Genomic DNA, 27,979 nt, shown 5'->3' with positions numbered 1-27,979 from the left:
AACAAGGAAAAAAAGTTTGTAAGTTAACTTGTAACAGAGGAGCCTTCAGCGACTATCCCACATACTAAAAATGTTACCAACAACACTATCCAAACCAAAAGTGATCTCCTCCTTTGCCACCGTTTATCTTCTACAAAGTTTAAGATTTTTAAAGAAGGCATGTAATGATCAAGCTTTCAAAACAGAATTATGATTAAACCATAGCAAATTTACTTTTAAGAATTTAGAATCATAATTACATACTGAAAGAAAAAGTATCTTCAAAGACAGCAAGACAAAACTTGAACTAAATATTGCTGTGGTGGAAAAAGGATAATCAAATATATAGCTAGTTGAAATACAAAATCTCTGAATAGAATATTCTGAGTTGAAAGAGACCCAACAGGATCACTGAGTCCAAATCTTAAATGAAGTACAAGGATTGAATCCATTACCTTGGTGCATTTGTGATGCAAGTACTAAACAAGGATCTTGATATGCTCAAGCTTTCAGATTCCCAGATCTTTAGGAACACTGTTTCAAAAGCATTAACTAGAACAAAAGCCAACTATGCTGTGCCTGTGATACATTCAATGCCTTAACATATCTAAAATGTAACACAAAGTGCTGCTGAAGTCAGAAAATCCCTTTATTCTTGAAAAAAGACCCAATAATTAGCAATTACTAACAAGCAGACTATTTTTTTTAACCCCAGTTTCTAGCAACTAGTAGACTAGAAGTGTGAATTCCTTGTAATCAATTAATCTAACAAGCAAATGAAAAGGTCTAAACTCTACCCCGAATTCAAGCAGATCATCAAGCACAGGACACAGCAGCTTTGCAGATCTGTCACTTTAGTTTCATAGCCCATTTACATTATGCTAAGAATGGAGAGCAAGCCCAGTGCAAAATACAAACTAGTATCTCCAAACCCATAGAGAGAGTTCATAATGATGGTACACTCAGGCCCACATGCTGAAAATTACAAGACTTAAAAATTTGTGATGTACGTACATGACACAAATTAAGTTATTGTGCTGCTAAATGTAACTAAAATTCAATTTTTAACTGTAGCTTAAAAAGCTATTTAATTTAGTTTAAAAATTTACTCTAGTTCAGTTATAACTTAAAACTTCAATTTTTACCTTTAATTTACCTAAAAACTCGAATTTACCGTTAACCACCGTAAAATTAACTCCCAAGTCAGGCAACAAAATTTTCCTGTGCAACAGAAATGATAAGTTTTGTAGTGCATTTTACATACAAATAAGGCAGGTGAGAAGTTTGACAAGCTTTGCTTTTCACTCACTTCACAACTTATTTCAGAGGGACTGCACTTACTCACAGAATAGCACAGTAAATGGGAACATCTGCAACAGTTCAATGCTAATAAAAATATTACTTAATAAGGTATGCAGAAATGATTTCTTCCTCTCTCCTTTGTCTGCAAAGACACTGTAGCATGATTTATGATACTATATGTTGGGCCATCTCCAAAGGTTTATTTTTGATAGAGGAAAGATCTGTGCAGGTATTCCAGACACCTTGGTTTTATTCATTTCACATTATTTTTTTGAGAGAGGGAGGCTTTGTTTAATGCTCAGTTCTGTGTTGAGCTGATAAACGCCAAGCGAAATATAAGACTGTATGAACTGTGTATCTGTGTAATTCCTACAGTAAGTAACCTAGGGAAGTTTTGAGATGGTAATTTCAAACACCATAATTCATGCATAAAGAAGAATTAGAATTACCTGAGAGCAACAATATAATTTCAACCTTATGGCAAATACAGAACCTCTTTTCCTCATGCTGGCAAATTTAGATAGAAATGCATATCTTGGCCACAGTCATTAAAACAGGCTGCCCCAAATATTGTATGCATGTGTTTCTGTGTTCTGTCTTCACTTGATCACATAATTCCTCATCTGCATCTAGTACTTTTCTAAAGATGCAAATTGTAACATTTTAACAGTGAAAAGGTGGGGTACACAGATGAGACATGGGTGACAATGATGGTATGTTATAATGAAAATGGGTAAAAAGCTTTCTGTTCTCTACATTTATTAACAAATTCTTGCTTGTACAGTTTTGTAGGTTGAAGCAAAACATTTATTTCGCTTTCCTTTTTTACTGAACAAGCATAAGCCTTGTGGTAAAAGATGGCTGATTTGAGAAAAGAAGTCTTACTAATATCTTTAGAAGTAGACTCAGGTCATGTGTTAATTATTAGGCATAAAAGAATATACAGAGAGTGAAGTAAATGGGGAACATAAGGCTGAAAGAAAAGCTTATATACACATCAAAACTTTTTCATGCTACAACCTTCCTGTCATTTTAAATTAAGCACTACTGCAGCACTCTGCTATTAGTAAACAGCAACTTCATTCACTATCAGAAACTCATCTGTGCCTAACTCAGCTCACATAAAAGATAAAAATTGGAAAAATCTTAATTAACAGTGCAGTGATTCACCTCTGATAAGCAACACACATGACACTGAAGGAGAGAAGAGGTCATCAACCATTGTTCTGCATAGTTCACAAAGATACGTCCTAGTAAAAAGAAATTCAATGATCCAAAAATGCTAAGCACTCAACACAAAAAATCATTTTAGAAAGAACCCAGAACTCTACTGCATGGGCAGTCAGTAGTTTGTGCCAGGTTGACCTATGCTACGGATACATGTGTATAAAAACATCTAGGAAAAAGCATGAAAGGAGAGATAGTTGCCTGTCAGTTGCTGCAGAATCATATGAGAAAACAGAAGCAAGAATGCACCATGATGTACATCCCAGCTGACACACACACATTTCATTCTTAGGCACACTCTTCCAGCTTTGCAGGGCACTGGAAATATGCACTCACCTTTAAGGCATGTCTTTTCTGCACAGTCATACAGGAAACCAGATAATTCCACCATCCTCCTGTAACACAGCCCTCAAGTTAGACACACACACACACACACCATGCATCACATTGATCTCATTCACCTCCAGCACTGGTCACTCCTCCCAACAAAGAGATTCATGCAGAATGTTTCATTCGTCCAATCAACCTCATTCAGACCATTCAGTCCTGGTCTGCCAATTCTCTTTATCACAGGTCAACTCATTCTATTAATGTACTTGTTAGGTCAAGGACTGTTTAAGTCACAGAGTATAGAGCTCTCTCTAAAACCTGACTCTGCAAGATCAGCCATTGTAAGCAACTGTTGTTTTCATTATCCATTATTAATTGCTATTTCTTCATTCCCATGGCAGCCAGCATTTCTTTGTGCTATCAATTATAGCTCCTGTGCTGCACTAGTTTAAACAGCTAATTAAGCGCCTTGGATGTTCCCCTGCTTATCCTAATTCTATAAAATTCTACGAGTCTACTCCAAGGTAAGATAAACCACATTCAACACATTCTGGAGTATGGCTGCTCCTCCCAGTTTTATGCATCAGCAAACTTGCTGAGGAGGCACTCTACCCCTTCATCCAACTGATTAATAAGTTAAACAACACTGGATTTAGACCCCTGAATTACAGGCATCTGTGGACTGTGCCACTGACCACAACCCTCTGAGACCTGATATACAGCCAGTTCTCAATCCAGTGATTCAGAACAGTGGTGTATATAACAAAAACCATTCCAGTGTTACTAATTCTTAATATTCATTCAGGTAAATAGCTTTTTCCCCATGCTGGTTTGTGCACAACATGCATGAATAAATGTATGATTCTGTATATTTCAGTGGGGCAAATCCAGATATGTAAATAAATAAATTCTACAGCACTTAGAAAATCAGTACATGCTGGTGACCTCATAGTCTCAAGCAGAGGTGGCAGCATGCCACATATATGTGTTGTTTTACCTCTAGAACCCTGAGTAGTTTTAAAATCAAGCTCTTGCTAGTATAAATTGAATGTTAGTTGCAGAAGTCAGAAATGGAACCTTTTAGCACTTGACATAAAGACAAACTTAAAAATTTATTATTGTTCTAAAGCTATACAAATTATTTTTCTAATTTTGTTTCATTAAAGGCTATTCTTATGTTCCTGACTACTAAAGTCTTTCCTCTTCTACTGTGCCCTGATACATTCTCTCAAATATCCAGAATTTTAAATGCTGTCTATACATTTATATTTGATTCCCTTAAATACAGAAATTCCACAATTTAATTCTTTAAAACAAATCCTCTTCCAGATCATTCCCCAAGTACAATTATTTTCACTGGTCTTTATTTACCTCATGTTAAAAATGGAAGGGAAATTACAGTGACTTCTACTTCCTATGAGATGACCAGAATCTCTGAGAAAATTGCAAATATCTCTTTTAAACTTCATATATTCAAACACTGAACTGTAAAAGGTGGCTTATTCTAAATGATCTCTTTGTCCCCTTCACTAGATTTACTGTATATAAAGAGAAGAGTTCTCTCCTGCTGGAAAAATCTCAATTTGTCCATCAGCTAATAATTTGGAAAGATTCAAGAGAATATTATGAACTAATGCCACAAAATAGATATTGTGTATTAAAAATAAGCAGCAAAGCATCTCACATTTATTAGTCATGGATTTTTGGACATCTTCAGTCCTTGGTTACCCTCCTAAACACAGAACTGTGATTTCACCTTCTCTACAAGAATCACCATCCCTGACCACATAGGCCTGCCTATGAACAGACACCACATGCTAGTTAGGCACATTCATGGCTTAGCATATCCTACAGGGCTTGAGCTGAAGCAACTCATTTGTGTCCAGTGAAGCCATGGGCAGATTTTCTGTCATGCTGGCTAACACTCAATCAAATCCTAGGGACACAAGCAAATCTTTCATTGCACCATGACTCTCAAGATTTTCTCTGGGGTACCCATCCAGGGACGCCAGTTCTCAGGATTCCTTCTGGTTGAGATGATCCCAAGGTGTGTTAAAAGTCTCTTTTCCCCAACCTGGCTGTCGAAGAAGAGATCAGGAGTCTTCAGCTCGCGTTCTCAAAGTTGTTTATTATTTTTAATCTAAAACATTTTCTGTCTGGCCTGCCGAGATCTGTTCTGCAGGTCAGTCTGAGGCATACTTCGGCCACCCACAGGGCTGGTGTCTTTTATACTATAAACTATGTATTCGATATTTACAGTTATGTTCCAATACCTATCACCTATGTTAGACAGTGACTTTCTACTCTAAACCAATCCCAAAATGCCACCATCACCAAGAAGATGGAAGCTAGGAAGAAGAAGGAAGAAGGACAGGACAATGCCCAAATTCCTCCATCTGGTCCCCCTGAACCCCCATGGTAAAATTCTTCAAAATTCCACCTTTCACCCTGTGACAACTACTGTTATGCTCCTTAAACTTTTGTGACTTGTGATTCTTCATATAAAGTTGGTAATTTGCTCCATAGGTTAAGATCCAATTCCCAGGTGTCTTTGGCTTCCTGCCAGGGTCTCCGAGCCCCTGTCCGGATTTTGAGCCATCCAGTGCATCCAGAGGGATGTCCTGGGTTCCGACACATGACTGGAGACAAGAAGAGGAGGAAGAGAAAGATGGAAGGGGAGAAAGAGAGGCAAGGGCATATGTTTTGCCAGAGAAATTAGACCACGTACAATTTTCAAACATGACAGTAGGATAAGCAAGAGCTTATTTGTCACATATTTTACGTTGACCATTAATAATAGGTTTAGTGGACTTAGCCAGAGGCAGACTACTCATTCTTCTGCAAAGCTGCTAGTTCTAATAGCATTACTTAGGCAACATAGTCAGAAAGTGTTGTGTATTTAATTCCACCAGCTGTAATCATTTCAGAGTTCGATATAACAAACAAGCACTGTGACTTGTACATTTTCAAACAGAAAACTTTCCAAAAGAGCATGTCTTAAAATACTTTACTGGTAAATATTACATTATTTGTGAAAATATTGCACAGAAATTTAATGCCAGCATCATTACACTGTATTTGAAGATAAAGTGGTTGGAAATTTTTCTCCTAATTTAAATGGAAATTGTAATAATTAAAAACCTACACCACCAATGCCTTCTAAAAAAGTCTCAATGTACAAATTCTGCTCCCTTATAACTTAAATTCACAACAGCAAAATAATGCCAAGAGATGATCGATAACAGATATGAACTTGCTGAACAGTACTTTTTTTCAAACAAAAATGCAAATAACTGCAAAACTCACCTTACATCATTTGATTCCATATATTGGATGATTATGTAAAGAGGACATCAGAAATAATCCCTTGATAATCATCGTCAAAGTTGTAAGCAATGACCTGAGGGTCCCACTGTACCATATAATGAACACACAGGTGCTAGAAAAAGAATGATTTTCAGAAAGTAATACAGCTTACCATGTCTGGAGGCATTCTTGTTTCTGACCTCAAATTTGTCATGGAAGCCAGAACTACTGTTAAGAGCTTCCATGTGAGCATCAAGGCTGCTGACGCCATTTACTTGATTTCTGTCACTGATGAGAGTGTTAATGCAGGTTGGGATAGGTTCAAATGTAGGGTCTAACTCCAAGATCAGCCTGTTCAATTGTTCAATGGACTGATCAATATCCAAAGTTGGAGAAGCTGGCAAGTCCCCAGAATTTTGTCCTAGATGCAGGTCATTTGTGTTCCTCTGAGGCATTGGCCTTGACTTAAAATTGTCAGCACTTGCGTGTTCTTCAGCTTCTGCAGCACCCAGCAGGCTTCCTAGCCCTCTCTGCACAGCATCTCTGCTGCTAGAGCCACGTGTTGGAGCATCTGGGACTTGGGACTGGCTCTGGACACTGCCCAAATTCTCCACAGTGTTATGAATGCCAACCCTAATTTTATTCTCTGGGGCAAAACCATATTGGTGAGCAGTGACCATCTGCTGCTGGCGCACCCAGGTCTGAGTAGAATAGTTACTTGGGCCATAGGCTTGTGGATGGGGTGAGACAGAAAGATTCTGTTGCAATTGCTCAGTTGACTTTGGTTCAGTGCTTCCAAATGATCTCTCAAAGAGGGAATCCACACCAATTCTCAGGTCTGCAGCAAAAGCATTGTGATGCTCTTCCCCAGCATTACTTCCAAAGCCATCTGAAAGAAGTGAGTTTTGACTGCTCTTGTGGCAACTGAAGTTCCCTTGGTGAGTGGAGTGCTGCCCTTCTGAGGAAGACAACGTCCCAATGCTGTCCACACTGTGAAGGTCATGATTAGGCATTTCATCATCCAGAATATCAGTCTCCCTGTCCTTCATTTTGGTTACTTCATTCATGTGAATGTGAGCTGGCATTATGTGGTGAGTAGCACTGTACTTGCTTTGAGTATCGGTCATATTCTTGGCCATGCTGACAGAACCCTCTAGACCAAAGCCACTAAGTAGCTGGTCCAGTTCTGCCTTCTCTTGTGGGCTCAGACCCCATTTAACTCCTGTGACAAGGCGCTCCTCAGTCTTGTCTGTTCTGATGGATGCTGTGGAGTGTGCAGAATCACTACTGACAGACAGGGTATGATCACTGTGATCAGGACTGCCTGTAACATGAATACTCTGAGCAACACCAGGGATGTTGCTGTCTGTAGAGCTCTTCTTTCTCACTTTTGCATACAGACTGCCATCAATGGGACCTTGAGTATGCAACACTGTGGAGGTACAAGTAAAAAGGAAAAGGAGAGATAAGGACAAGGCATCATATAAGGGCTTTGACTAGTGTCATGCCACAAGTATTTGTTAACACTAACAGTATTGTTTCTGCAAAACTAAATCAACTCTATAACTACAGCAAATACCAATGACCAATGACATTATCTTCTTTAATTTCACAAGACTTTTCTTGATGGAAATACCATACACCATTTGTAGCTCAAGATCAAATAAAATCCTTTCTTTTTATGCTGTTTTGAGTGCATGTTTATGACTACACAAATTCTTCAAGCTAATTTAAAGAATCCCACTATTGCAGCACTAGAAATTTGAGAGGTAGCTACTATGCATTCCATTCAGAGCAAGAATGGTAGAAACCTATCAGCAATACTTGCCTTTAATATATATAAAATGTAATTATTACTTTGTCCATTTTCACTTGATGGTCTGACTATACTACAAAGAATAATTTTCTCCTTTTCTTGGTGGTGCAAGGAAAAGACAAGCTTTCAATCAGAGCTGCAGTCCTTGGAATATACATAAAGCCGCTTCATAAAAGCAGGTACAAGTAAATATTAAAAGTATGATATTTCTCCATATATGGAGGATCTGGTATGCATGTCATGTTTTTGTTTCAAAGGACTAATGAACTTAAGTGGAAGTTACTTCCACAGAAGTAACTATATTTGTCTTACTCCCATCTAACACATTACACTGAACACATCACACAGGTTAGACCAATATGAGGTCAAAGTATGGCTACTGAATTTTTATCCAGTGCTGAAAACAAGCACAATTCTATTTCTCAAGCAAGGTTTTAGGAATGAATATGTCTAGTGTCTGTAAAGCCAAGAAAGTAAAGTAAGTAGTTCCACATTCAAAGGACTTAATGTTCATTTACCAGAATATTTATATTAAGCAGATATTTCTGAAAAACTTTTCCTACTCATAGTCTGAGAATGGTTTGAGATTAAGAAAATTAAACCATTACAATTTAGGATCAGGTAGACTTTTCTCAGTGGTTATCGTCAACTACATCTGTTGTAGTTCCAGAATCAAAAGCCCCATGAAGAGCCCAATGCATTTCAATATCAACTCTACCACACATTTTTAAAATACATGTAAAATGCCATCATGATAATAAACTTCCAAACTAGGAAACTTTTCTAGGCAATACCCATTTAAAAAAAAGCATTATGCAGAAATTGTAATCACAAAGGTAATTAATTCATTTGTCTTTATAATGGCAAGAAAAGTGGTTTGGTTGGAAAAAGTTTTGGGGACAAACCACTGACAAGGTTACATCAGTTAAAATACTTACATACTAAAGGTTATACAATAGTTTTAATAGATTTCAGCTAAACTAAAGGACAATCTTTTACTTTCTAGGAACTAGGAACTATTATTTGTCTGATGTTTATTTTAAAAACAGCACATGCAAAACACCAAACTACTCCTTTTCAGAAAATGTTATCAAATTGAGTAAAAAGGAAAGCAACTCCCCTTGCTGTAAAATTTCTCTGTGGATCAAGTTTGACATGTAAATTCCATGTTGAAAAGGGCTGCTATGCTTGAGGCTGAATGTCTGTATACAGATACTTAAAAACAATATTTTTGAAACAAGATGTATCAAAAATACAGCCAACAGTTTCTCAGGCTCTTTCATTATGTGATTTCTCATAAGCTCTCACAACCTTCTAGGACTATGAAGCATACTTGGTATTTCATGTGAAGTATTTTCATACAGTTACCACAATAAATTCCAGGATTAAAAACAAAACATAAAAAACCAAAACCAAACCAACAAACAAAAAACCCCTCCAAAAAACCCCAAAAACAAAAAAAAAAAAAAAACACAAACAAAAAAAAAACCCAAACCCCACAACAACAACAAAAAACCCCCAACAAAACAAACAAAAACAAACAAAAAACCCAACAAAACAAACAAACAAAAAAAAACCAAACAAAAAAAAACAACAAAAAACCCTCCAAAAAAACAAACAAAACCAAAAACAAACCAAAAACAAACAAACAAAAAACCCACCCCCCCAAAAAAAACCACCAAATAAACAAATTAAAAAAAAAAAAAAACCCACACAAAAAAACAAAACCACCAAACAAGCCCAGAACTAGGAGTAACTCTTAGAACTATTAGGTGGGGTTTTTTTTACTGTATGCTTGATTTTGAGTTAAAAAAACTAGAAAACAATAAAAAACCCTGCTTTGTTTGGAATAGTTGTATATCCTGACAGAACACAGACTTGAAAACAGGTCTGAACTGGAATGCAGTGAAATTTAATACAGAACCAGTACACTTGAGCTATTACAAAGTCTAAAGTCTTCTTGGCTGATTGTTCTATTACTCAAAACTAGGTTCTATTCTTTAAAAATGCTAGTCAGCCTAAACACTGTAGTGGATTGACCTTGGCTCTCATGCCAGGTGCCCAACAAGCCATTCTATCTACTGCCCTTCCCAGGGAATGAGAGAGAAAAATAAGATGGAAAAGGTTGAGATAAGGCAGTTTTTTAAAGCAAGAAAAAACCCCAAAAGTTTGCGTGCATAAGCAAAGAGAGAAAAAAGGTGATCTCTACCTTCCAGCAGAGAGTAATTTTCAGCCGCTTCCCAGAAAGCATGACTTTGACACACAGCAGTTGCTCTAGGAGGCAAATATTGTAAAATAACAAATGCCCCCATTCTTCTTCCTTGCTGCAGCTTTTATACCTGAGCTGACATCATATGGTATGGAATTCTCCTTTGGTTAATTTGGGTCAGCTATTTTTACCTAGTTGGGTCCCCTTCCAGGGTATTGTCCACTCCCAGCCCACTTGATGGGAGGAGAATATGAGAGAATTGTTAAAAGAGACAGTGCTGCTGGTGTGCCAGTGCTGCTCAGCAGCAGACAAAACACTGGTATGTTATCAACATTTCCAGCTACCAATACAAAGCACAGCACTGTGAGGGCTTCCAAAGGACAATTAACTCCAGCTCAGCCAGACCAAATACAATACCTCGCACAAGATCAAACATTCTAACATGCAGATTTGGTTCTCCTTGCAGAAATGGTAAGTACAAAAAAACTGTCAAATTCTCAAGTATAGCCATGGAAGCAATGCAAAACCTTTGTGTATCTTCCTCTCTTAGCCCTTCCACTACCATCATACAGTACCATACAAGCATAGTGGCAGAAGTACAGACAAAAAAGACAAACTGACAGCGGACTATTGACCCTAGGGTCTTGCACATGTGCACTCTGTAAGATTCAGAGATCACCCTGTCCAGTATTTCTTCCACTAATACAAAATTATCAGATTTGTTTTGCATCCTGCTAGGAATGCGAGGCAACCCCAAATATATGGGGGTCTTCCAGCTGTGAATTGTACAGCTTCTACTGTGAAGAAGAGACACAAGTACAGCTTACTTAAAATTTCACTTAGAAAAAAAACCAAAACCAACAAACAAAAAACCCAAGAAAACCCCAAACAAAAAAAAAAAAGGCCCACAAACAGAAATTTAAGTAACGCATTTATGTGTTAGTAGCCTCAATTTAGCCTTAGCCTTATTCTACTTCAGTATTGTCAGATCATTTTTAAGTAAGTTTAAAAGCTTATAAAAATAAATAACTTTAATAAATAAATAACAATCATAATTTTAATAAATAAATAACTTTAACAAATAAACAGCTTTTAAATTTACTTAAAAGCTATCTCTCCTGGGTAACCAAAATTTTATTGTATTCCATATCTATCCATGCCCAAGATTGTTATTGTCTCCTTAAGACCCATTTCTGTGGCTGGAAACAGCACCAGAGGTTGCCAGGGTTTCTTTACAAAGTTAGAGCACACAAGCCAGGTTCTCTTTTCCCTGGTGGCTTTTCCTCAAGACAGAGGCTTTCACTTCCTCAGAGGTTGTTTCAGGTAGATTCTTCTGGGCTCAAAAAAATAACAACTCAACTGAATTTCACAATCAGAAACTGTTTTGGAGTAAATTTTGCAAAGTCCGTCAGCAGCACAAAGCCTGAGCCAGTCCCAGGCCTGGGTCACCCCACATCGATGCCAAGACACCGTTTTAGGAAAAGGGACGTCACTGCTGAAAGTCTGGTTCACTACCAAGTTTCAAAAAACCTGTTATAGATGGGTAATAAGACGACTGGCTCTCACAATTAAGGGATGAATATTGTGTGTATGTTAAGAGAAGTTTTGTTGATGTATGATTATATTATTGTAGTTTGTTGTTTGGACACCGTCTATTCACCCCATAGTCCCCTTTCCCCCCCAGTGTATTGTTGCCACCAGACAGCTTCAGTTGTCAGGGACATGTGGACGGAGAGCATGCACATATGTCCACCTTCCACAGGGCAGCTGGGAATGGGGAACACCTCACCTCCAATGAAGGTCTCCACCAATGGACAGCAAAGAAGAGTTGACTGGCAGAATTTGTGAGGGGCCAGGGTTGCCTGAAGCAACACCAGGGATATAAAAGGTGGAGCAGCCATTTTGTGGGTGAGCCTCTGGCAGTTAGCCACGCTCCCAGTGTTGTCCCTTTTTTCCTTATTCAGTCCTTTGTTTTGTTGTTGAGGCTTAATAAACCTTTAAAATTTTGAAGTGAGCAGTCATTTCTCACAATCCCTAAAGCAATTTCTTGAAATAATAGCTTTCCAAACAGAAGTCTCATTGATCATAAGGAGGATGGTGAGCCTGACAGACATGACTTTTCATATTTACTATAGAACTTGAGGAGCCACATTATGTGTCTACAAATGAAATGAGAAACGTAAGAGTATGGGACCTGCTGATTTTTGGCTTTAAATTTAAATATTAATAGAATACTACTAGACATCACAAGAAAACAACTGTGATTGTGGGTCAAAACAATTTATTTGCAGCTAGACAATTTGCTCTAACAGATAGCTGCCTTTTTAGGAACCAAAAAATACCACTCTGCATTCTAAACAGATAAGAAAGAATGAAACTCATAGCTAAACAAAAGTTCAGCTGTTCCTGAGGAGTCTGGATATTTAAACTTTCAGCTTCCAATTGTGAAACTAAAATTGCATGTATCAAAATTATTTTCTCATTTGTACAGTTGAAGTAAAACATTCTTAGATTAATTTGGAGTTTTTAATTTTAACTATCATCATAGAATATATCATAAAACTGTTTGGGTTGCAGTGGATGACTAAACATCATCTAGTTCCAACCCCCCTGCCATGGGCAGGGACACCTTTCACTAGACCAAGTTACTTAAAGCCCCGTCCAACCTGGCCTTGAGCACTTCCAGGGATGGGGCACCCACAGTTTTACTGTGCTGCCTGTTCCAGTGTCTCTCCACTCTCTATTTATTCTTTATATCTCATCTAAATCTCTCCTCTTTCAGTTTAAAGCCTGTCCTGTAATGCTCTTGTAAATAATCTCCCTCTATCTTTCTTGTGGGCTCCCTGCAGCTACTGGAAGGCTGCAGTTAGGTCACCCATTTGTGCCTCTCTCATTTCCAGACTGAACAAACCCAGTTATCTCAGCCTTTCCTCACAGGAGATAAGGAAAACCACCCATCCTTCCAACCAACTTGGTGGACTCCTCTCATCTTGCTTCCTGTGCTGGGGACCCCATAGCTGTATGTAACACTGCAGGTGGGATCTCGCCAGAGTGGAGGGGGTGAATCACCTCCCTCACGCTGATGCCAACATTGCTTTTGATCAGCTCAGGACATGTGGCTTTCTGGGCTGCAAGAGCATGTTGCTGGTTTATGTCCAGCCTCTCAACCACCAGCACTCCCAAGTTCTTCTCAGCAGGGCTGTTCTTGATCTGTTCATTACCTAGCTTGTATTGATATTGGGGGATGCCCAAATCCAGGTGCAGCACCTTGCACTTGGTCTTATTAAACTATAAACTATATATATAAAAACTATAAACATATACAACCATAAATATATAAAAGCTATCTACATGTATGGTTTGTTCATAAAACTAAGACAAATGAACTATTCAAATACTACAAACCTACATAATACAAGGGTTTGTAGTTGTTCTTCTATTATATAACATCTTTATTTCATAGTCTACATTTTTCTTAAATGTAATTGTAGAATACCTCTTCACTAAGACTTTTTGATATCACTTTACTATGGTCTTCATCTATGTGTTTCCCAAAAAAGGTGATAACCAACTGTCCTGGCTTGTAAAGTAGGCATGTATTCTATTTTGCCATCTGTTGGGGGTTGGGCAGTTTTTCTTATCTCTTTCAAGAACAATGACACTGCCAGGAAGATAATCTCCTGCTGATGGGCTATTGAATTACTCACTGTGGCTGGTAAGATTAGTTACATCATCCCATTGAGAGATGCTCCACCCAGAGGGAGGAGCCAAGCATCCCTGACACCATAAAACAAGCATTTCTGAGACCACAGACAGCCTTCTTCGCTGGATTTCCGAGAGGAATCAGGAACCAAGGCCCAGCTGCTCCTTCGCCGCATTTTCGGAAGGGATCTACACCCTTCTGCAGATCGCCGCTCCAGGAGGAGCAGCCACCTTTTGGCTGGACTGCTATCAGCACCCTGACTTCTCAGGGTGTCAGGTTTTTTCTCACTTTGCCAGTGGTTGTTTTGCTTGTACTAAATTACATTGTTATTTAGTTTTTTTCTTCCTAGTAAAGAACTGTTATTCCCGTTCCCATATCTTTGCCTGAGAGCCCTTTTTTAATTCTGAAGTTGTGATAATTCGGAGGGAGGGGGTTTACCTTCTCCATTTCACAGGAGGCTTTTGCCTTCCTTCACAGGCTCCTGTCTTTTCAAACCAAGACACCAACTTAATTGTAAAAGTAAAACTATGCATATAGGCAGGGAACAATTTTGAGAAAATAAAATGAGGAAACATAACAGCAGTGCAAAATTTCCTTCTTTACACCTTGCTAAGTAATGGCACCACAGAGGCCTTATAAATTCTATGTCTCATCTCCATGCATGACTCAATCCCTGCTACCATTTTTTCCAAGGAAGCAACACATTAAAATGCACAGTAACAGAGATGTCAAAAAACAAGATCGCAACAGAAGTGACCTAAGTAATGCTGGAATTTAATTAACTAAACCAAAGGGGCCTACTTTCTTTCAACCTGATCACTCTTCCCAGGAGCTGTTCCAACTCTCTGAACTGCCCAGGCTGAAGCCCAGCAATATTCCCATGCTGAATCTGAATTACACACATACACATTAACTGATTTTCCTAACTGAAAATCTCAGAGCAAAGGTTATGTGTTTATTTTCACTCCTCTACCTGATATACAAAGAGTAACTTATTTTAAAATTATGACCTGAAATACTAACACATACCAAATTAAGTGACATCCTTCCAAGCCTATGTTTTCCCAGCACTCCTCTTCTTGAAATCCAAATATCCTAAGGCAAGCTTGTGAATTAAAAATATTTCAGTCTCTAAATCTTTTGACTTGTCCCCAAAGCTATCTGCTGTCCATTCATCACTTGGGAAAACATACACAAATGAAAACCAGCTAGGTAAACCCAGACACCACAAATTCAGCAAGAGCTGTTCTGATCCAGTCCACCTGAACAAAAAGATTGCAAATACACAAATTTTTTCAAACTGTACCCTTGTTCATGTTACAGCAGGAAACATTATAAAAGATCTCGATTATCTTTTATCAACCTCAAAAATAAATATTTTTACCTTCAGGCAAACCTGGACAAGTCCTGAGCTACATTCTTTTGAAGTTAAATTATTTTATGTGTGCTTGTCTTTTCCTTTCTCCCTCTTTAACAAAGTCAGGCCTTCTTCCTTACAAGCTCTCCCTGTGTAACTCCTACAAAATCCATAGAGAAATAATGTGGTTTGTATTTCCAGCTCTTGAACCACAACAAAGCCACTTACCTCTTTACTAGGCATGACAAGGAATTTTCTGCAATAGTCAATCACTGTCATATATACATCAACTAATATTCTCTAAGAAAAACTCTGCACATAGGACAACCAAAGTTAGGGCAAATCCCCGAGCTTAAAAAGGCCAGAAATGTCTCTACTGCTGTTTGAGCTGCAGCCACTGTTTCTGCTCCTGGAGGTAAAGTAGTCTTGCTAAAGAATCGTGAGACTTGTAACAGCCAGAAAAAGCAAATGAAAATGTAAACACCAGAGAGGAGCCAGAGGAGGCAATCGTGTTCAATGAAATCTGAACTACTGCAGCAAAGGAGGAGTGGAAACAAGTCGGCTGCCAAGATAATTCAGTTTACAGGCTATTTCCTTATAATGGTTCTTTTCACATTCTGTTTCAATTTCCAAACAAAGCTGAGTGAATTTCCATTTCTAGATCACTGACATAATTCTTCCCAAAATAAACAGCTGCTAGAAAAAGTTGTTCTCCTGCACTGACCAATTAGGCTAGACACTCATTCACATCTTCAAGAATTTGTGTATTGCCAGAATTCTCAGGCAGAAAAAGTTTTCTGGCAGTCCTGTAGCAGTAACACTTATTTTATCTAGCAGCTGCTGCTCTCAAGCTCCCAGATCCCAGAAGGCTTTACCTTCTCTGTCTCTGGAATGAATCACTTCAAACTAGGGGAAGTGAAGCTGTTAGTTCCTCCTTTAGTAACAGCTGTAGCTCACCACAGAGCAGTCCACAAACTTCTACTCTAAACATAATTCCAAATGTACACACGCATCACCACCAGACAGCTGTGCCCCCGGACAATGTTCATTTTCTATTTCAGAGACTGTAAGCACTTTAATGACTTATCAGTTGAACAAAGGATAAAAGTGGTTCTTGTATCCCCAAAATACATCTACCTGTTTATTGTTTATGTAGGAGTTAAAAATTAAGTACACACTTTTTGGTTCAAATGTTCCTGTTCTTACAAATCAGTAAATGGTTGCACATGAAACAAGACAGAACTCTGATAAAAGACACAAAGCACACAACACAAGCTATGCTGGCAGTACTTTTCAAAAACCAGAGAACTGGGATGACCCTTTGGGATTGCCAGAATTCTCAGGCAGGAGAATTGCTATTAAATTTCAGAATTGCTATTAAATTTGAAATGTCCCACATTTGCCTCAAAGATATGAAAAGAAGCAAAGAAGTATATTAAAAACTCCTAACACAAACTGATGAGTCTCACTTAAGATGCAAATTTAGTTTTAATCTCACTGCATTTTGGTTTTCTGTGAGGAAAAAATCCCAGCTTTTTTCTTTTCTTCAATTAGAGGCCTCTTTTGTGTGGTAATCAGATATCCTCTGAATAGAAAGAGACAACTCTCCCAGGATTTTCCTGAAAAGCTGTGAAAAAGCTCAGACAAAAGAATGAGAAACAATTCTTATCTTCACTTGCTGCACCTGTTGTTGTGCACATGTGGAATGTGTTATGGAGATTTGTTTACCAAAGGGTGATTTCTTAATTGGATGGTGATGGTGTTTGGATTCATTGACCAATTGGATCAGTCTGTATCAGACTAACTGCAAGGGCAATGGGTTTTTAGTATGGTATGGTATGGCATGGCATGGCATGACGATTGATCAGCATTCTGAAATCATGGAGTCAATGCTAATTATTCCCCATTCAGGGGCTCCCTGCTACAATACTTTTGCTCTTCCATAAGCCTGAAATGCATATACATGCCAGTGATTTTGGACCATTAACACTAAGCATGCTTGCATACAGGCTGAGGCTCAACACTGACACCTAGCTAGATTACCCGAAGAAACACAGACAACATAATAGCATCAGTGCATAAATTAACTTACCCTATGGATAAGTTTACCTGAAATGGATTCATTCAGACAGGTCACTATGCTGCTCAAATTTTATTGTTCTAGATCTAGAACAATATGGTGCTTTTGGTGCTGCTCCATTACAAGAATGCTTTGGTATAACCACTAGTTAAACCTATCCAAGGATGTGTTTAGAAAGATGTTCTCTAACCATACCACTCAACTGACTTCACTTCCTCTGTTATCAGTACCGGGCCTCGTGGGATGCATCACCTTTTGCAGTAATAGGTATTTCTGGCTGTGTGCACATTCCCACATCTGAGGTCAATTGGATTACTGGATTCACCAGTCTGATCCACTGCAGATATAAATTTTGTAAGCAAGGCTACAATACGCACCTCTTCAAAATTTTTGTGCTGACTTGCAAGTACAGATGATACCTGAACTGGTGCAGAGTGGCAGAGAAGGGTCATGCAAACGAACAAATCACAATGAACTGATAAAAAATTTGGGGAACAAGATATGGATTGTGAATCCATGTCATCTTAGAACCTCGCATTGTCCAGTTGTAGTGCTTTCTACAATTTGGAGACCTAGAATTGCACTTAGTGCAAACCTCAAACTGTGACATAAAAGGTACGTAAGTAGGTCCTGATTTCATAAATTGGTTCAAGACTGTGAGATCAATTTCTGATTCATAAAAATTAATCTGGCAATCCTTTAATATGTTTTTAAAGTGCTTTTAAAAATTATTATTTGAGGATAACAGAATTTAACTAGAAAGGAAGGAAAAAGGTATGAAGTCATCTATCACTTTTTTCCTTAACCTGACCCAAGCAAACCTGATATTCATATATGCATTTCATTTTAAACAAAATGAGTTTTCCAACATGAAAGAGCAGTACCTAAATCATCAGGAAATTGTTTGGTTTGCTAAGTTTCTCGAGTCCCTGAGTATAACAGAAAAATAAAGGAGGCTGAAGAAAACAAGGCATGTTAGCACAAAACCAAAATGTGAACAAACACTGTGAAAGGAAAACAACTGATGGGATTGTTGTTAACAAAATGCTAACAAGCAGAACACACAGGATCACATGAGTCCTTAAACCTTGAATCTTTTGAGAAGTAGAAAAGAGGACATCCAAGACCCAAGAGAACCTTAATCTGTGCAAAGGTTAAGATGAATTTTGCCAATCAAAAGGATCACATTTGTACTTCAATATTTTTACAAGTACACTGGAGCAAGAAAAAACTGCTTCACAAAGTACTACTTTCTAGACCAGAGGCTGGCTTTTGTTCAGCCGGTATGCAACACGGTCAGAGTCAGCCAGCACAGGCTCATCCTTACAATACTACTGTAATTTATCATCCCACTTTTGCCCACCTGGGATCAACAGAAAATAATACTTGTTCCACGATCCAAAGTACAAAGAATAGACTGATACATTTACAACTGTCACCCAATATACAGAAGCTTTTATGTCATTTTGATTCTAATTCTGCAAATTTTTCTTCAGTTATTTTAAGCAAAGACTCAACTTCAAGTACCTTGTGCTTGGTTAACCAGCAAAAGAATAACATAACATCGCAGTACAGAAACATTGCCAAAAGAACACAACACTAAGTAAAGTTTTATTTCAAAGCCACTAAACTATGTGAAACTATCTCCCTTTGTTCCTATCAAAAACAAGGCCCATTTCAGGAACACTTCAATAATTTGCAAGTGCATACTCCAAGTGCTGATGTTCAGAATTCATCATTATTCTTTGAAACAGCTGAAACAGTACACACACCATCAGTCATGGCATTTCTCTTACTACACTGCTAGGCTTTCAGCAAAAATTAGTTACAGTCGTCAAATATAAAGCAGCAGAAAAACACTGATGGCTCTACATGGTTGCCAAAAACTGTACAGAACCAAAGGAAAAGGCTTAAAGTGGCTGTCTAAAAGGTGAACATAGTGGATTTACTCCTTTCTTTAAGTATGGAACATGTTGTTCCACAGTATTGCCATTCGCAATAAAATTGCTCCACCACTCCATGGCACAATAAATCGATCTTCAGGTGTTTCTGAAAAAGTACACATATCAAAAAAGGAAGTTCAGGTACATATATGTTTAGTAGAGCTCTTTGATTTTCTAACTCACTAATTGAACTTAAAGGATTTTGCACTGGGACTCAAAAAATTTGTCATTTATTTTCAAGTAATAGAGCAATAGTACAAGCGATACAGGGTAACCTTACATTGTGGATGTGACAGCATGGTCAGAGAGAGAGAAAGCTAGATAAGTTTTCCCAGAATCAGCCTGAGAAGCTTTAGGGAGCTAGAGATAAACAATGATAGCCAAATATAAAAAACAACCTGCAGGTGGTGTTTTTCTAATAATCTGTTTTGCTATCCCATAAGATTGTTTACAAATGGGTGTCTTATTAATTAGCCAGTCATGTGAAATGTATTGATTAAATGACCAATCAGGTCCATCTGTGGTGAACTAAGCTATAAAAAGAGAGGATGAAATAAATTAGGTTTTTTGCCACTTTGCCTTCTGATCTGACTACATGTCCTCTCTGACTCAACGGTGACATTTTATGATAATAATTATAGTATTTATCTCTTGTAAAAAAAAGTTTTAAGATGGTCTACACATATGCTCAACATAACCATATACTAACATAACAAATTATAGATTTGGTGGAAAACTTATACTATACCTAAATGATTTAAGAACAAAAGTTCTTCATACAAAGAATATTTTATGCACATTTACTGAAAGAAACACAGGGAATATCCTGACACAGAAAACTTTAGATGAGCTTCAGAAGTTTAGCAAGTTTTTTAAATGGATAACAGTTTAGGCAACATTCTTGAAGCTTCAAATAAGCTAGAGAAAAACAGTATCTAGCCCATACCCCTAGAGAGAGAGTTCACTGCTCTGGAAGGTGTTTGAACTAGTGCTCTTCTTCAACATTTGGATTCTGCCCATGTTTGAATGCAGAATCTAGAGTAGGTATGATAAATATGAAGGTAGACCCGCAGTCTACCCCATCTCTCACTTTTCTCTTGCTTAGCAGTCTGATCCAAAGCTTTCTGATGTCCAGGAAAATCTTTGCAAAGAATTTAAGCCTTAAACAAAAGGAATCACAGATAAATATTTAACACTTAAGTGAAACTGCTGGAGCAGGGATAGACGTGTCCAGGGCAGCTTTCTCGGATCAATGCATGGATAACAAATTGTATTATGTCTAGTAAGGCTTCCCTTACCATTAAAAAACAAGCAAAACACTAGACCTAACTACACTAAAGGCTGTTAATGTTATTTGTACTCTTGTATTTGCAGGGTTCCCGGAGGGAAGGAAGGAATGATGCATCTGACTCCATGTTCTCAGAAGGCTAATTTATTATGTCATGATACTATATTATATTAAAGAATACTATTCTAGAACTATACTAAAGAATACAGAAAGGATACTTACAGAAAGCTAAAAGATACTAATGATAAACTCATTACTCCTTCCAGAGTCCTGACTCAACTTGACTGTGATTGGTCATTAAGTCAAAACAATTCACATGAAACCAATGAAACAATCACCTGTTGGATAAACAATCTCCAACCACATTCCAGAGCAGCAAAACACAGGAGAAGCAAATGAGATAATATTGTTATCCTTTTTCTCTGAGGCTTCTCAGCTTCCCAGAAGAATCCTGGGCAAAGGGATTTTTCCAGAAAATATGACTGTCACATTGTACAGCTAAAATTCTTCGATAATTAAAAAATATATATATAATCTCCTGGTTTGGAGGAATTTATTTAACCACAATTTACTATCAGAAGTGTCTGTGGTCTTTAGTGCTAAAAAAAACACCTACAGAGTATTAAGCTTCACTCTGTACAGACTATTGAATATAACAGGAACCTCTTCAAAATTCAAACATTAAAATCTAAAACTGGGACTCAGGAGGGTTAGTCTTTTATTATGGTGTTTTCCAAAGTCAAGGAAAAAAACCCACCAGCACATATTTGAGATAGTTGTTCATTTACTAACACCATCTTGGAAATACATGCAAGGAAATAAAAAACCTCTCTACGTATTTGTAGAAGATGCTTCCTGCAGAAAACTTTCCAGGAAAAGTCCTCAGTTCTTCAGTAAGTACTCAATGGCAAAAAGTTAACACATATTGTTTAATTAACCAGTGTCCCAGACACTGAAAAAAATTTACAGTTACAGAATAGTCCAAATAAATTTCAGCATGAAATTTATTTGGACTATTTGCTGAAAGAGCCCTCCTTCAAAAAACAACACTTGTCATTGAATCAAGCCTTCCTGACCAAAGCACCTTAATAACAAAAGAACACATTTTGAACAAGCTTTAACTCTTCAGGCCTTTATAATCAACAGAACATGCTTGCCAAGGGGGAGAAAAGTGTGAACACCACAACATTATTATCTTATAAAAGGAGTGTTGCAGTAGCCAGCTGAAACCACCAAGCAGGACCAAGAAAGTCACTGGAAAGAAGTCTAGCCAAAAAAGGAAATGTACATAATGCTAAAAGACCAGTGAAAGAGCAGAAATTACTCCCAATCAAGACAATATGATTACTTCAGGATTCACCAGAAAAGAAGATTGCTATTGCTTCATAGTGGCCTAAAAAGACCTCTCTCTTGTTCTGTAAGTCTTCCCAGAGATTTGTCATTTGACATTCATATCAAATTTGGTGTCTTAATTCAAGTTCATTCATGCACATGCAATGATTTTATGACCTCTTATATCATGTACAAATGGCATCATGACTGATAATACCATCTATTCACAATTCCTTTGTTTACTAGAGTAAACACTCACATATATATGATGCATAAAGTAGTTCAGTGTATGCATACTTTGGTGTGGACACAGAGTGGGGATTTAATTGTTCCTCCTTCTGGTCTTATGAAAGAATCAAATCCTCATTTGTACTAAGGCATTTTGGATTGTTTCTTCCTTACACTTTTAATCTCTGATGCTGCCATGCTAATTTTATTCTCAAGCAAGTACAGTGTTAAAATATATCCAATACCTATAACATCAAGAAGGTTTTTTTTCCTTGTCTAATGAAGCTAAGGGATGTCCTATTGCCTTCAAAAGAAGGAGGAAGAGTTGTTCAGGAAGCAGGTGCAGGGAAGGAAAACGCCTGTGGCAGAGGCTTGCCTCTGATGCCTTTTTGAAGCTTACCTAGAAACAGAGGCCAGACAAAGTTCAAAGAATAAAAGTGGATATATTTAATGAAGGGGCAGACAAAGCCTCCCCAAAGGGCTACACCCAAAATGAACTATCGTCATGAGTTTTTCAGACAGATATAAGTTTGGTCTATTTACACATCAGGGGTTAATCCTCCAATTACAGCTTCAGGTAATGAAGTCATATTCCCCCAGTTTGCTCCCTGTCAATTCACTTTTCTTTATACTTTTTTGGGCCTGAGGCTGTAGGGTGTCCTTGAGTTTCAGGCCTAGAGGAATTGTTTTGTCTGACCAAAATATGTAGACAGTAGCTAACACTTTATATGGCATTTAGAGTTATGCACTAATGCAGTACAGAATTTGAAAAATAGAAAGGCTAAAATCTTAAGGCATCACCTCTTGCAACTTTTTATTCAACATGGTCCATTAAACAGGTTGTAAGATTGGGTGAGGAGGCTTCTCCTGTTGTATCTGTACATGGGAAGAGATATTTGTTAGAAATATGGTTAGTAATTCGTGGAAATAAAAGATATATAAAATATATATGTGTCAAATAAACGGCTGGTACATAGGGGGAGGGAGAAATTCTTCCCTGAGATGGGAAAACCGCAGCAGATGGGCAGAGAGGCACCAAAACATTTACATGAGAAAGAAACCTCGGCTGCACAGAAGATGGACATTCACGAAAGCATGCGCCCAGTGACGCCCAAGAGATGATGGCCCAGACAAGATACCTATCTAAGATGACCAGAGCCATCAACACCTTCCATCTGAATGCCAGATCCCAGGAATCGGGGAAGTGTATTATTCAATTCCCGGACCAAGGCTTTGTGCAGCCCGGACCAAAGAAAGAAACCAACTTGAATATGAAGAACCCAGAAAAAAATAAAGGGACTCTGCCGTGGGCAAAATAAATCATATATGAACCGCTGCCTCAGAGCAGCCAGTGTGGACGAGGAGGATTTCGTGCTAGTGAGGCCAAACCCATGCCCACCCAGCTCACCTCCCGGGGGTGGTATGCTGTCCAATTGATTGGTGGCTGTCGGGACTGTATTACGATCGCAAAATAAATTTAATTTTAATTTTTTTATTAAAATTTGCTATTTTTCATTTTTCATTTATAACATATTGATTTGGACATTAGTGTTTAAATTAACATTAACAAACATAGACTGAAGCTGACATGACTAAGAAATAGGCACATGCTAAAAGATAAATACAAACCTACTAAAAAACCATATAAGCTGGACAAATATAGACTTGGTTGAAAAAGCAGTGTTACATGACCCCTAAGTTAATGCTAGTCTGTTGTGGTTTAACAGATTGTTTGGGTTTTAGTTGGGGAGGGAGTCCACAGGCTGCAGGCTTTGTTCTCTGTGGAGACCTGGCAGAATCAATCAGCAGGTTAGTTTTGAAGATTGACACCAGGTTAAACCACTTAAAAGAGTTGAACACTCCTCTGTGGAAAAACACATTGGGAAACAAACAAAGCCTATTGTAAAGGTAAAAGGTAAAGTTCTATTGCTTCCAGCTTTTGAACAGGTAACTGGCCAGACTGGCCCCTTCCCGGGAAGCCTGCCGGACCCCATCCCAATGGGGTGGCTGGGGCCCCTTCCCGGTGGGACCAGGCCCCCTCCCAGCAGAGCCCGTCAGTCCATGCCACCAGGGGCCATCCCAACACTGGGAGCAGCCAAATGGCCAGGACCAGCACCGGGAGTGGCCCCACGGCCGGCGCAGTGGGTAGCCTCAAGGCCAGGAGCAGCCATGTGGCTGGGACTACACAGCTGAAATCAGCACGACCGGGGCAGTGCCATGTGGCTGCAGCTGTCTCAACATGGCTCGCAATAAACTTTGTTTGCTTAGCTGCTTTTAGCCAGCTGTGCTGTGGACAGAAGGACAAAAGCAGTGGCAGCAGTTTTTCTGGTGCACCACTTGAAGGAAAGTCATAGGGTGGCACCATTAGCCAGCATGGCTTGCGTGGTGCCAGCGGGGATCAGCAGCGAGAGACACTGCACTTCCTTGAATGTGGGGCCTGGACGAGATTAACCTTTCAATGCTGCAGAACTCTATAAAAACTGTTTCAATTTATAAAGCTTGAGAACAAACAAACCTACAAACACCAATTCTCTCCCAAATAAGGAAAAGGAAAGGGTGAAGACATGTAAAGAAAACAACATGGGACACTGAGGTCAGTGAAGACGGAGTCAAATTCTAGATGAGAGGAGATGCCTTAGTTTTAGGCTGAAATTCTCCGTTAAGGCTATGGTGAAGATATAATTGATATATCAGACTTTGTTTTTTCCCTGTAATTCATGGAATGCATCGGGAGGCTGTAGCGTTCTAACTAGAGCCGTGAGCAGAAGCACCAGTGTTGAAATAAGCAGATGTTGCAGTAGCTGTAATCCAAAGAGAAGCTTGAACAGAGAGAGATGAGAGAGATGAGAAACTTTGCTCAGGGATGAAAGAGGAAAACCTCTGTTCCCAGAGATAAAGGACGAGAACTTGTGTTTCTATACTAAAACAGCTCATCCTTAAAATAGTACCCCAATAAGCTATTACCATGGTGGTAGTTATGAGAAAAAACTTCCAAAACATGGGAGGGACTTCACGATTGCGGATTTGTGGGCCCTTGCTGATTTACTGTGACATTAATGCCACGAGAGAACTGTTTCTTGTGGAGAAGTCTCCATAGCATGGTAAGACAGACTCCTCTTCCTAAGAGAACTGAAAAAAGACTATTTTAGAGGTTGTAAACTGACTTCAAATCCCAGGTTTTGTCTCTACATTGTCAGTGCGAAAGAAAAGAGGGTGTGAAGAGGAAGAGAAGTGTTCTGAACAGAAGATTTATTCTGATTTTCTTATTATATTTCTTACTATTTTTTTCTTTCACTTCTGTTAATAAAGTTTTCTTTATACGCTTTAAAGTATACCCTTTTGAGCCTAGTGGGTGCTCCGGTGATTTGGCCAGCACTAGACTCACTACATTAATTGGTGCATTGGCCGGGAAACTCAGATTGGCAGACCAAAAGCACTACACTTAATCATTGTTTCTGCTCAGTTTTTGAACCCAAACCGCCACATAGTCACAGTCACATATGTTATCTTCCTCCTAGTTTCTACTATCTGAATCTGCTGTGCTGAAGAGAGAGGTATTTTGCACAGTCTTACAAAAGTAGAACTGCAGAGAACATTTAAATGTCACATAAACTACGTTAACATCTGTTAAAACACTCAAATTTCACCCTATGGTCTTTGGGTTTAGAAGTGTAATGAAAGCTTTTGACAAAGGCTAATGAATAAATCCTTGGGATAACAACATTGCCTACTACTGAGACAGGACAGAAATAAATTGGAGGACATTAAAATGCATTTTTTCTTTTGAAAGCAAAAAATTAGCTCTGCAGTAGCTTGGAAGTATTAGACAAGTGCAATCTGTGCTTTAGATAAACACATTGATATCAAGGGGTGTGGAGGCAAGTGTTCCCAGAAATGGAAGTACAGGTAGTGAGAGGCAGGAGGCTCACAGAAAAAATCCACGGGCTTCGGGAACCCTGGTTCTCATATCTTCTTGTATTCAAACATAAGAATTTCAATATTCAGGTAAGGTATAACTTCGTCTTTGGCCCTTAGCATTTTGGGGAGATCCTCCTTTTATCCAAGCTAGGTTTAAACTAAGCAGAACTGGCAAATAGTACCTAAGAAAATCACTGTCTCAGGGCACTAAGTAAAATACACATAATTTCTCACTTCAAACACTATTTTATCAATATGGGTAAAAAGAAAAAAAAATTTTTCAACTGGACAGGTGAAGTTCTGGTCCTCAGCTCAGCACTTAAGTGAACACTCTAGACTTTCAATGACGTGTTCAGTGTATCTTATGATATATTCCTAAAAGAGAAAAGAAAGTAACTTTGAATGAGTACATCCTTTGAAAGTCTGGCCTCTGGCTGCACTTAACTGTTGGCTCCTATCTGACCTATGTAAAATACTATAATAATTTTCTTTTTGGTAATCAAAACAAAAACCCAACAAAATCAAACACAACCAAAAATCCCAAATCCCCAAAGCATAAGTCCAGAGAAAATACATTCCAGACCAATCTTAGTTTATCAGGCACAAACTTGAAAGCATCTGTGTGAAATTATATTTATTCCCGCACATATTGAGGTAACAAAAAATTTAAGCCACAGTACTGTTAAAATTAATGCTGTATTAATGAGGAAGGCAAAAGAGCATTGCCTATTGCTGCACACTTAGAAATGAAACCTTGTAATCCTGTGTTTGCATTCAATGTTTCTAACATACTAAAGAAACCATCTTATATTAATTTCTCTCTCTTTGTCAGCTTAATTAAATAGACAAACTAATTTAAATTATATCTGTTAAAGAAAAGAACATACAAAACTTCAAGAAATAGAGGAATTAAGTTTTCTCAAAGAAAAATAAATTAAAAGCACACTCCACAATGTTTCAGATATTGTTTCAAGCCAGCAGCATGTTATAGTGTAAATTTGTCTATCTTCTATAGGCTTCTCTATTTTTACTGTCAAATAGACGGGAATTGTAAGAGGACACATTTTTATCCCTACCTTCTACCAAATTTCTCTTTGTCTCAAAAAATACTGCATCCAACTGGTGACTAAATACTGAAATTAACGTTTTGTAATAGGTTGAGAAGGAAGTGAGTTTTTTGGGAGGTTGTGGTCAAACCAATCAGTGCTTGGATTTGAATATTGGCACCTGGTTTGGCCACTGAAGGTATGGACCACCTCTGAGAACACAGAGGGTTAAAAGCAAGAACTCCCAGGAGAATTCTCTCTTGGTCCCAGTCTGTGAAGGAGGTCAGAGCTCCCCTGCCCAGCCAGGGCTGGGTGGGGGAAGGGAAGCCATGCGGCTGGGTGAGGGAGGCTCGGGCAGAGGAGGGGGGTGAAGGCCTTGCAAGATGGAAGGGTGGAGGAGCCCTGAGAAGCATCGGGGGACCCCCTACCCCCCGGGAGAGAGAGAGAGAGCCAGTGCCCGTGCTGTCTTGAAATTCGATATCACGCACTGGCAGCACAGCCAGCCAGAAGGAGGAGTGGGGGATGTGGCGCGAAAGAAGTGCCCGGCAGCAGTGTGAGTTCTGGGCAGACAGAGGCGAAGATTTTAACCCCTTTCTAGAATAATGGAAACCTTACAAATACTGATCCGCCTGAATCTGAATGAGGAGAGAGAGATGAAGCAGTGGGCAAGTGTGATGAAAGTGAGTACAAGTGAGAGATGTTAGAAGAGGTGAGAAGAATCCTAGGTGGGAGGAGATGATGGAGTGGCCTTGGGCTGGACTTTTTTCGTGTATGGCCATGGACAAACCCATGTTTTTCCTGTGACACATAGACTGCATTTAGGGGGAGGCAATGCCTTGAAGCCAAAGAGACTGGTGAAGCAGTGGTGAGAACAGAGATGGCTGAGGAGGGGGTGGGATGCCCTCTGTCTTCAGT

General features: G+C 38.6%; 1 protein-coding gene across 22 annotated transcripts in view; it reads right to left on the bottom strand.

Annotated features, from left to right (window-relative positions):
* Nucleotides 1–27,979, bottom strand: part of TNS3 (tensin 3) — a 206,930-nt gene that overhangs the window by 51,725 nt on the left and 127,226 nt on the right. For 21 of the 22 annotated variants that reach the window (XM_064421580.1, XM_064421582.1, XM_064421583.1 and 18 more), the window contains one exon: nucleotides 6,317–7,576. The exons of the other annotated variant lie outside the window; for it this stretch is intronic. In XM_064421580.1, coding sequence (XP_064277650.1) covers nucleotides 6,317–7,576 — 1,260 coding nt within the window. The remainder of the gene's footprint in view (nucleotides 1–6,316; nucleotides 7,577–27,979) is intronic. 22 annotated transcript variants of the gene reach the window in all.

This window comes from Passer domesticus, chromosome 1 (assembly GCF_036417665.1).
Source record: "Passer domesticus isolate bPasDom1 chromosome 1, bPasDom1.hap1, whole genome shotgun sequence".
In the NCBI taxonomy this organism is placed as follows: Eukaryota; Metazoa; Chordata; class Aves; order Passeriformes; family Passeridae; genus Passer; species Passer domesticus.
Note: the sequence above shows the minus strand (reverse complement) of the source record. Positions and strands in the feature narration are given on the sequence as shown.